This window comes from Gadus morhua, chromosome 8 (genome assembly GCF_902167405.1).
Source record: "Gadus morhua chromosome 8, gadMor3.0, whole genome shotgun sequence".
In the NCBI taxonomy this organism is placed as follows: Eukaryota; Metazoa; Chordata; class Actinopteri; order Gadiformes; family Gadidae; genus Gadus; species Gadus morhua.
In genome coordinates this window covers 13,777,072-13,788,182 of record NC_044055.1, presented here as the reverse complement: position 1 = coordinate 13,788,182, position 11,111 = coordinate 13,777,072, and the positions used below count along the sequence as shown (strand labels likewise).

The 11,111-nt window shown below is 50.7% G+C and overlaps 1 protein-coding gene across 1 annotated transcript in view; it reads left to right on the top strand.

Annotated features, from left to right (window-relative positions):
• Positions 1-10,907, top strand: part of col6a1 (collagen, type VI, alpha 1) — a 28,624-nt gene extending 17,717 nt beyond the window's left edge. Inside the window, exons 26-35 of the mRNA XM_030363234.1 lie at positions 2,579-2,644; positions 4,012-4,047; positions 4,395-4,431; positions 4,683-4,691; positions 5,127-5,260; positions 6,126-6,229; positions 7,128-7,314; positions 8,122-8,293; positions 8,639-8,668; positions 8,806-10,907. Of these exons, the coding sequence (XP_030219094.1) occupies positions 2,579-2,644; positions 4,012-4,047; positions 4,395-4,431; positions 4,683-4,691; positions 5,127-5,260; positions 6,126-6,229; positions 7,128-7,314; positions 8,122-8,293; positions 8,639-8,668; positions 8,806-9,434 (1,404 nt within the window). The 3' untranslated portion in view covers positions 9,435-10,907. The remainder of the gene's footprint in view (positions 1-2,578; positions 2,645-4,011; positions 4,048-4,394; positions 4,432-4,682; positions 4,692-5,126; positions 5,261-6,125; positions 6,230-7,127; positions 7,315-8,121; positions 8,294-8,638; positions 8,669-8,805) is intronic.
• The last annotated feature ends 204 nt before the right edge of the window (positions 10,908-11,111 follow it).

Sequence of the window (11,111 nt, the reverse complement as noted above, 5' to 3'; positions counted from 1 at the left end):
AAGCGGTGAAAAGGTTGTGGCAGACAGATGAAAAGAGGAGTCAAGCCCCAACCTTTGCACACGCTCAGCTATATAAGATGGACCCCATGTTGCTGAAGGATGAATGAATGAATATATATTATACATATATCGCTGAAGGGCAAACAATCACATCTGGTCCCATTTGGTTCTGTTCCGTCACATGTGACCACACAAAGAATGTTTGTGCGTGTGTGTGTGTGTGCGTGTGTGCGTGCGCGTGCCCTTGCATGTGCACATGTGTCTGCCCGGATGATGTGGTCCATGTTTTATACAGCGGAGACCGTTTGAAGTTTGGATAGTTCTGTAATTGAATCTGTGTGTGTGTGTGGGTGTGTGTCTGTGTGCGCTCGCATACATACGCGTGTGTGCTTCTTTCTGTTCATGCTGACTCTAAAGAGTCATCTTGGGAATGCATTTTGTCTAAAACAGGTGCTTGCTATTTCCTCATCAAGGAAATGAATTTTTCACATGAACAAACTTTTTTTTTTTTCAAACACGCTTCCCAACCAAACCATTGAGAGGCCAAGACAAATTTCCAAAGAAAAGCATCCACACTGACGCAGACACATTCTGGGTTTCTTTACATCTCTCCCTCCCTCTCTCTCTCTCTCTCTCTCTCTCTCTCTCTCTCTCTCTCTCTCTCTCTCTCTCTCTCTCTCTCTCACACTCACCCCCCCCCACACACACACACACACACATGCACTGCTCTCTTCTATTGTCACGCTGCCCCATCTCTGGGCTGCAGCTACCAGAGACCCAGAAGCTCAGACCTTGAAGCACAGCGCACACATTAGGAAGATTTGTGTGCTGACGTATGCAGACTCCAGCCCGCTCTTAATCTGATCCAGAGTATTGAAGGGGGAATTTACCATGTAGACGCACGGGACGCTTGGGTTACTGATAAAGAACTTCCCACACTTTATTCAGAAATAGAAAAAGTATTGAGAGAGAACGCTTATCAAGAAGTCAACATCAACGTAGGAGAATAAACACAATGCACTGTGCATTGTGAATCCTTACAAAACTTTAGAAGTTTTAAGGAGTTCAAAGACGCCTGACAATGTAGCTTGTGGCCTGTGTCTCTGGGGGGAACGGAGGCCTCCGGCAGCAGAGGAAATATGTTCCGCGATGGCCTGAGTGCTATCCTCTTGTCTGCTCTTTGCATCTCCACCACGGCTCTGCCAGGGATTAGTTGTGGCTCCCATTGGGAGCAGCAGCAGCTGCAGGGCCGCTGTCCAACCTATGGGACTCTCGTAGGGGTCGGCTCTGGCCCTACTCCTGGCCCTGGTCCTGGCCCTACTACTGGCCCTGGTCCTGGCCCTAGTCCTGGCCCTGGTCCTGGCCCTGGTCCTGGCCCTGGCCCTGGTCCTGGCCCTGGTCCTGGCCTTAGTCCTGGCCCTGGCCCTGGCCCTGGCCCTGGTCCTGGCCCTGGTCCTGGCCCTGGTCCTGGTCCTGGTCCTGGCCCTGGCCCTGGTCCTGGCCCTGGTCCTGGCCTTAGTCCTGGCCCTGGCCCTGGCCCTGGTCCTGGCCCTGGTCCTGGCCCTATTCCTGGCCCTGGCCCTGGCCCTGGTCCTGGCCCTGGTCCTGGTCCTGGTCCTGGCCCTGGTCCTGGCCCTGGTCCTGGCCCTGGTCCTGGCCCTGGTCCTGGTCCTGGCCCTGGTCCTGGCCCTGGTCCTGGCCCTGGTCCTGGTCCTGGCCCTGGTCCTGGCCCTGGTCCTGGCCCTGGCCCTTGATGGTTTTATTTCACACTGCAGGAATCTCTCCTCTCAGCACATTAAGCTGGATGTCTTTTTAAATTTCTGGATTTGATAAAAAAGTATTTCTTAACCTGGAACATTTTGTGTCTGGTTTGGATTGGAAGGCTATAAATGTGTAAATGTCATTTTTACTAAAAGTTTATGAACGACCCCAATCTGCGTTCCTCCTCAAGATCTCTTCCTTGCTGATTAAGGGAATATTTTCTTGCCCTCTTGTGGAATGAAGTTTAGTTTTTGTTGGATTGGAGCACATTTACTTCTTAATTTATGACTTCATCATCTGTGGGTAGAATCCGAGCCGCAGCCAGAGGGCGGCTCCACTGTGAAACCATCAGATAATGGCATCCATCACGTTACCCTCTGAGGAGCAGAGAGCCTCCGAGATCTGGAGATGAAAGGGTTTAAATTAGAGGAGAGAACCGCCTTCCACCAGATCCATGGATACCTGCCCTGCATTCCTGCATGAGCTGACCCCCGACCCCTGACCCCTCAGCCTTTCTCCCATGCTGAGTCTGCTATATATCATCTTGTGATAAAACAAGGTGCATTAAAAAGTGGAATTATTGTTCTTATTGTAATTTTGTTTGCTAACTCTCCCTCTCTCCCTCTCCCTCTCTCTCTCTCTCTCTCTCTCTCTCTCTCTCTCTCTCTCTCTCTCTCTCTCTCTCTCTCTCTCTCTCTCTCTCTCCCTCTCTCTCTCTCTCTCTCTCTCTCTCTCTCTCTCTCTCTCTCTCTCTCTCTCTCTCTCTCTCTCTCTCTCTCTCTCTCTCTCTCCCTCTCTCTCTCTCTCTCTCCTTTAGAACAACCTTCCCGGGGATCCAGGACCTAAGGGCGCTAAAGGTCACCGAGGACCTGAGGGAAGAGTGGTAAGATCTACCTGTGTGTGCAAGAAGTGTGTGTGTGCATGTGTGTTTGGTCATGTGCGTGAGTTCACACCTGTAGAGTGGACCTCATGTTTTAAACACCACCTCTTTAAACACGTGAACAAACAACCAGCTGCTGTTCCTACAAAACAGGAACAGCCTGGTCCCATCACGTAGGAGGTCTGCGCGGTTCCACACTTTATAGGAGCCTTGCTCAAAGTGTGGCTTCGTCATCCCAGGGTCATGGGGCTTTAGGCGTGTGAGAAGGTTCGGTGGACGCCAATCAAGTTGGTCTTTCAACCCGACCCTTTCCCACAACTTTAACTGCATTCCTCCTCCGTCCACTTCCTGCCGTTGCCTTCATTCTGTTCCTCTGGCTCTGGCTCTTGTTCTCTTTCCTCTGTCTCTCTCTTTCCCGCTTTGGCGTTCCTCTTTATCGCTCATTCTCTTCTTTTCCTCCTCCTCCTCCTCCTCCTCCCCCTCTCCTCTTTGACTTGTGGCTCTTTGCGGCATATTTCGGCATCAACATTTTGAATTATGTGTTTGTGCCGTAAAATCCTCCCGTCTGCAATTAACTGTCTTCTACCCTTTCTTGCTCTGTCTCTCTCTCTCTCTCTCTCTCTCTCTCTCTCTCTCTCTCTCTCTCTCTCTCTCTCTCTCTCTCTCTCTCTCTCTCTCCGTGCAAAACTAGAGACAGACAAGTATGTGTGTCTGTGTGTTTGTATTTATGTGTGTGTGTGAACGTGCATGAGCTATTTTTTCTTGCTGAGAATGACTCCAGGAGCGCGCACACATATGTGTGCGCGCTCCTGGAGTCATTCTCAGCAAGAAAAAAAGCTCTTAAACAGTATTCTGTGCCTGTTCAAACAAAACAGATGTTTTCATTTCTACAGCAAAGCGGGGAGTATAAAGGTATGGCGGGGGAGCGCTGAAAGTCTTCTGCAAGAATTTGTTACTGTTGCAGTGCAGCAATTCAACCAAATTTGTTGTTGAGTGGGTGCGTGGGTGGGTGTGGTTGGTTGTGGATGGTTGGGTGGGTGTAGATGTTTTTTTTGGAGGTTGGACGCCTCTCTGGTCGGTGGCACACTTGAAGGAGTAACGGTTTTTCTTGGACAAAAATCGTTGTTTTTTTCATAGATTCAAGTGCAAACAGACTCACTCATTGTGGTAGATTACTCACACTCAGAAAAAACTCAGGTTGTAATCCCATTGAGGGATTTACTGTTGAATATACACTCATCTCTCTCTCTCTCTCTCTCTCTCTCTCTCCCTGCCCCTATCTCTTTCTATCTTATCCTCTCTCTCTCTCTCTCTCTCTCTCTCTCTCTCTCTCTCTCTCTCTCTCTCTCTCTCTCTCTCTCTCTCTCCAGGGACCACCAGGACCTCCTGGACCAGCAGGGACTGATGTGAGTGTGAAGGCCTTTAATCCCCCCCCCCTTCCCGTCCATTGCGTTCAGCGGTGATGGTGGTGGGAAATTAAGTTCATTAGCTTTGTGTTCGTATCCGGGGTCACGCACCCCGAAAACCGATACTCAAAGCTTTGAAGGTGGCGGCATCCGTTGTAATTTCCTGACTGTCCAGGCTCTCCCATTGGGTGAAAGTAAATATATAAATTTGAGGGCTCTGCATCCCACCTGAACTGGGTTATGTAAGGCTGGTGTTGTGATCTGGTCGACCTGCCTGCCATATGGGAATGATAAAGGATATAGTGTTATGGAAAGTAATAGTGTATGATTCTACTCCTCTTTCCCAGGAATGTGAAATTCTGGACATCATCATGAAGCTGTGCTGTAGGTTGCCCCGGATACAGCAAACACAAACATGGCCGTGACCTTAAAATACCCACACACACACACACACACGTGCGCGTGCACATGCAGATGTTCACACATGTACATAGACACAAACACATGCACAGTTAATTAGTACCTGCCTTGCACAAACAAGAAGGGAACACCACAGTTCAAGGCTGCGGTATAAATCCACATTAACATCTTTTTTCTTGTTGTTCTGTTCTCCGTGGACCTCTCTTCCCCTTCAGCTTGTTGTGGTGAGTCTGCACGTACGCACCCACCCACATACTTACACAATGAACGCATGGTAATTATTAGGACTAATTAGTCCCCCATACTCTCTGCCTAATGGGTTTCCTGCTGTGTCTGTGTGGCAGCGTGTGTTTGAGTGTTTGCATGTGTGTATGTGTGTGCTTCAAGTGCAGGAATGTAGCCATTGAAACAACTACCTTATCTGATTAATTGAATGTACTAGCATGATTCTTGCACATTTCTGGTTTTATCTTCATGGTTGAATGTACTTTCTTTTCTCTTTGAACAAAAGTTTCCGCTAAATAAATGTAATGCAATGTGTGTGTGCGTGTGTGTGTGTGTGTGTGTGTGTGTGTGTGTGTGTGTGTGTGTGTGTGTGTGTGTGTGTGTGTGTGTGTGTGTGTGTGTGTGTGTGTCTGTGCGCGCGTGTGTGTGTGCAGAGTGTAAGTGTGGGCCTTTGGACCTGGCCTTCATCGTGGACAGCTCTGAGAGTATCGGTGCCTCCAACTTCGCCCTGGCCAAGGACTTCATCATCACCGTCATCGACCGCCTCATGAAGGACCAGCAGATCAAGGTACGGCCGTGGCACTTCCACCGCTGTTAGCACCCCCCGCTATTAGCACCCACTGCTATTAGCTATGACAACCGATTTTAACAATGGCGATTGCCTTTAGCAACGGTGATCGCTGCTAGCAGGGACCATCGCTTTTAGCAATGTTAATCGCTGTTAACAATATTGAAGTCTGTTAGCTATGGCCGCTGTTAGCAAAGGAAGACCGCTGTTAGCGAAGGATGATTGCTTTAAGCGATGGCAGCAGTTCATGATTCCTGTTAGCGGCGATCACAGTTACCGACGGTCACTTTTGGCAGTGAGCACAGCTTCTATGTCAGTGGTCCTTGTGTGAGTGTGGACTTGTTTAGTCTGAGAAGACTTCTGTCCGATATCGTCTAAAATAGTCTAGTGGGAATGTTTTTGCTGTTGTTCCGCTGACCCTCCCTTTCCTTGGAGGGCGCAATTAGTCAGGGTGGGTCTGACTCATTAAGAAAGAAAATACAAACCCAAGCGCTAGACATAAACGAGCGAGCACACGCACACCACACACTGACAAACCTGAATGCAGGCAAGGACCCCCCCACACACACACACACACAAACACACCCACACACACACACACACACACACACACACACACACACACACACACACACACACACACACACACACACACACACACACACACACACAAACACACACACACACACACACACACACACACACACACACACACACACACACACACACACAAACACTCATACCCTTAGAAATCCCCTACAAACAAACATCCAGACAAACCAATGTTTGTTGAACAATTAGTCAAATAGGAATAAGGTTCACACACACACACACACACCTAGTGACCGTGTCCCCTCCTCCTCAGTTCTCCTTCAACAACTCCCGCGTGGGCGTGGTGCAGTACAGCGGCTCGGCAGCCCAGGAGGTGTTGCAGCTGGACGACATCATGAGCCTTCAAGATTTCAAACAGTGAGCGCATGCACGCACGCACGCATACTCACAAGCTCTCTCACACACACACACACACACAAATACTGAAAAATAATAAATTCACACAAATAATAAATTCACTCACTCACTCACTCATTCACACACACGCACACATACTCACACGCAGAAACTAACCTACTCACACACACACTAGAGCTTAGATCGGGCCCAGAAAATCGAGCCCGACCCGACACGAGCCTGTGCACGTTCTGTCCGAGCCCGGCCCGGCCCGACATATTAACTGTAACTATGAGCCCGAGCCAGATTTCAACCCGACATCTTTTTTAATACATGGGATGCATTCGAGTGGAGGAGACACATGAGCTGCATCAAGTGTGGCGTTTTTATTTGAATGTTTTACTTTGTGTAACTTTGTACACATTTGTTATTTAGGTCTACTCTGCTAAATATACAGGCCTATAGCATTTCTGTTTATGGCATAGATTTCTCCTCAGATTAGGCCAATAAAGCAATGATTAAAAAAAACAAACACACAAACGCTTGATCAATGGCCCGATGATAGTGGTGGGAAATATCTGCTCGGGTCGGGCTCGGGCTGGGGCAGAGAATCTTAACTCTAACACACACACACTTACACACACACTCACACACACACACACACACACACACACACACACACACACACACACACACACACACACACATACTTACACGGTCTCTCTAACACACTGACTTTTTCTCTGTCTCTCGTCTCCCTCTCCCCCCACCTGTCTCCCTGTCTGTCCCTCTGTGCCTCCTGTCTCCCTCTGCGTCTCCCGTCTCCCTCTGTGCCTCCCGTCTCCCTCTCCCCCCTACCCGTCTCCCTGTCTCTCCCTCCCCCCCACCTGTCTCTCCCCCTCCTCCCGTCTCCCTGCAGGGGGGTGCGGGACATGCGCTGGCTGGCGGAGGCCACCTACACCGGGGAGGCGCTGCAGTACTCCCTGAACAACATGATCAACAACATGAAGCTGGAGAACCGCGTGGTGCTCGTGCTCACCGACGGGCGCTCCGACACCAACCGGGACAATGTGCCGCTCAACACGCTCTGCGGCAAGGGCATCCGGGTAGGCCACGCCGCGGCCGGACGCCCTTCTGCTCGACCACCCGCCCCTGCGCTAGCCCCGCCCACTGACAGCACGCCTTGGGCAGGGGGATTTCTGAGTCTGGGACACTTTGTCTTTTCCTTGAAGGCCGTGGCTGAAGGAATACGTTTTATTGAAGTGCATTGACGTTGAGATTTGGACCAGGACCTAATCAGTAGCACTGACTTCTAAACCGCGACATCTCTCTTAATTGAACATGAGTTGTTTTTACGGTTTGGTTTTCCTTTGAAGGAAGGGACACAGGTTCAGATGGTTGTGCACAAGAAAAGAATGGATGGATTATTTGAGTGGTTAATGCAATGTCAAATAGTAACATCGCTTTGTATGTTTGCAAATCAAGTCCTCACCTCAGTTGAGCCACACCAACACGCCTTGGCCTAGAAAGCATGTCGCACATACTAGAAAGCATGTGCGCGTGATTCCAAATACTATGCAGCAGACCTACGGGGCAGTATAGTGTGTAGAGTAGTATAGAGTACTCAGACTTCGCCTTATATTGAACCTCAAAGAATTACCATGGATGCCACACTTCCAAACAAATCATCGCGGGGCACTGAAGTAAACATGAGAGTTCCCCTAAGGGACTGCTTAACCCCGTCCTCCTGCCTGCCGACAGCGGGGTAAAACAAACGCACAGCATGCCTTTAAGTGGCCTCATTAGTTGCTGCTGGTGCGCTTGTTTTTCTTGCAAGACACCAAAAATAACCCCCCTCCCTGCCATTGTTTGAAGCGTTTTCAACTGACATGTGGTGCGTTCCCGGCGGTCAGGTGGGGGGTCTGGGCGTGAAGGACTACGCGGGCCGGATCCCCAACAAGGAGCAGCTGGGAGACGTGGTGTGTCAGAATGACCCCAAGCCCGGCTTCACCTTCGTCCTCGACAACTTCGCTGAGCTGCTGGACGACACCTTCCTGCAGAACCTCACCGCCAACATCTGCAAAGGTCTGGGTGCACACACGCACACAAACGCACGCACACGCACGCACATGATTGAGCACACACACACACACACACACACACACACACACACACACACACGCATTTGTAACTTCACACACACACAGGCGCATTCAGACACACAGACACACACACACACACACACACAGGCGCATTCAGACACACACACACACACACACACACACACACACACACACACACACACACACTTGCTCACATTTGCATACACACAGAGAATGTTTCTTCATTTTGTGTGCAAATATTATCAGACAATGAATTGAATTGAACAATGATAAATATTGCTTCCATTTTCTTCCCCGACAACTGCAGATAAGAAGTGCCCCGACTACAAATGTCCCAGTAAGTCCCCTTTTCCCACAAAAGCTCCTTCCTATCTCGTTGTCTTGGCTCACTCTTCTTCTCCTTGGCATATCACGTTTATTATTCCTCATAAATGAGATTTCTTCTTCATCCCCCCCCCCCCTCCCCCCCATCAGTCAGCTTCGAGGAGGCCACCGACATCCTGCTGATGATTGACAGCTCGGCCAGCGTGGGCCAGAAGAACTTCGACACCAGCAAGGCCTTCGTGCAGCGCCTGGGCGAGCGCTTCCTGGCGTCGGAGCAGGCGGGGCGCCCCCGGGTGCGCGTGGCGGCCGCTCAGTACAGCCGCGCCACCGCGCTGGAGCAGGACTTCACCACCAACCTGACGCTGCTGGCCCAGCGCGTGGACGAGGCCGCCTTCCAGAACGACGGCACGGACATGGTGGAGGCCATGCGCTTCTCCTTGGAGAAGTTCCGAGGGCGCGGCGACGGCAGCGGCGCGCTCTCCAAGAAGCTGGTGCTGTTCTCCGACGGCCGCTCCCAGCGCATCTCGCAGGCGGTGCTGGAGAAGCGCGTGCGCGAGGTGGAGGACGCCAACGTGGAGCTGTTTGTGATCGCCGTGGGCAGCCAGGTGAACGAGGCCAACCTGCGCACCCTGGTGAGCCGAGGCCGGCCGGACGACGTCACCTACGCCCAGCGCCACCTGCTGCGCATGGCCGACTACCCGTCGCTGCTGCGCGGCGTGTTCCACCAGACCGTGTCCCGCCGCGTGTCTCTGACCCGGGCTAGAGGAGCCAGGCAGTAGATCCCCCCCCCTAACCGACCCCCCCCCCCCCCCCCCCCCCCCCCCCCCCCTCCCTGCCCCTTCAGGACCCCCCGGGGAGCCCCAGGGAGCCCCCACACCCCCGACACGTTTTAGAGCGTCTTTAGGACTTTTACTACCCTTTCACTCAATTACTCCTTAGACACTGTGTCCAGGTGCTTTTTTATCAATGAAATAAATGATTGAATTAAACTACGAATTCATTCAAATTGACCGAGCGGGGGGGGGGGGTACAATTTTTGTGTGTTAGGACGGGGGTCTACGTAAGGCTAGATCGCAGCTCGGCTCTTGACGACATGAGGGAATCTGCTCCGCAGTTCATTTTCTTGAATGTTTGCCCTGATCATCCCGCCTCCGGCGTCCAATCACGTTGCAACTAACTATCCTATCGTTCCCTGCTCCCGCCCACCTTGCCTCGACCTGGCCAATGGGAAGAGGAATGGACTGGTGTTAGAAGCAGGTCTAGTGGGAGCAGATGTGGAATCAGAAGCTGGTCCGGGGGTGGGTGTTTCTTCCTTCATGTCGTCAGGGCCAGAGCTCCCTCCTCATCGTGATGAAAACCAAAGAGGAGGCGAAGGGGGACGGGCCCTGTGGAATGGGTGTAGGCGTGTGCGTGTGTGTTTGGTTGTGTGTGCACGTTCACACCAAGTCGTGCTTGTAGCCTTGGGCTCGCCACCCTTAATCTGCGCGTGTGCCTGCACGTATGTTTGTGTGTGTGTGTGTGTGTGTGTGTGTGTGTGTGTCTGTGTCAGTATACAGAGGTAGTGTTTAAGGGCTAGCCTCAAGGGGTATTTTTTTTTCATTTAAAACACTTCTCCAGGGGTCAAAGAGTCAGCAGAGAGGCAGAGAGGCTGTTTTGTGTCATGTGTCTGTCAAACATACGTGCACTCACACACACACACATACACAAACACACAAACTTCATCTGTGAGGTCGTTGGATAGCATGTAGAAAAAGTAGCATAGAGAATAAATAGTGGGAGGCCCTCACATGCACACGTTCACAAATGAACACACGCATACACACACACACACACTGTCTTATACGTGCACACACTAAAACAAAACACATGCACATACGGTCTCTCGTGTATACAGACAGACACACACATACACAAACTGTAAATCATACACAGACCTGCAATAAAACACACACACACACACACACACGTATCTACACAACCTATTACACACCCTCACACAAACACACTTTCCTTACACAAACACACACACATGAACACACACATGAACACACACACTGTTCAGGTCATTGTTACTGTGTTCTCTATGTCTGTCGTTAGCAGGGCCCCCACGGGCCTCTGCACTGGTGTTGCATTATCTACGGTGCTATTGGAATCAGACCTGTGTTGTTTAAAAGAAAATATTTTACCTGGGGAGAGCCCCCCTCAGTCATGCTGTAGGAGGAGCTTCAATAAAGACGGCCTTAACCCCCAAAGTGTCTCTCTGCTCCTTTGTTCCTATTGGTCGTGAAACACTCCGCCCACAGACACACAGTATGCACTCACACACAAACATTCAGTCATTTGGTCGTCTCATCCACACCGACTTACAAGTTGAAATTGAGAACAGTGAAAGGCTACAATTAAACTTGGATGTAGAGGCAAAACGTTTCCAGACAGATTCTGAATCTCTACAAACT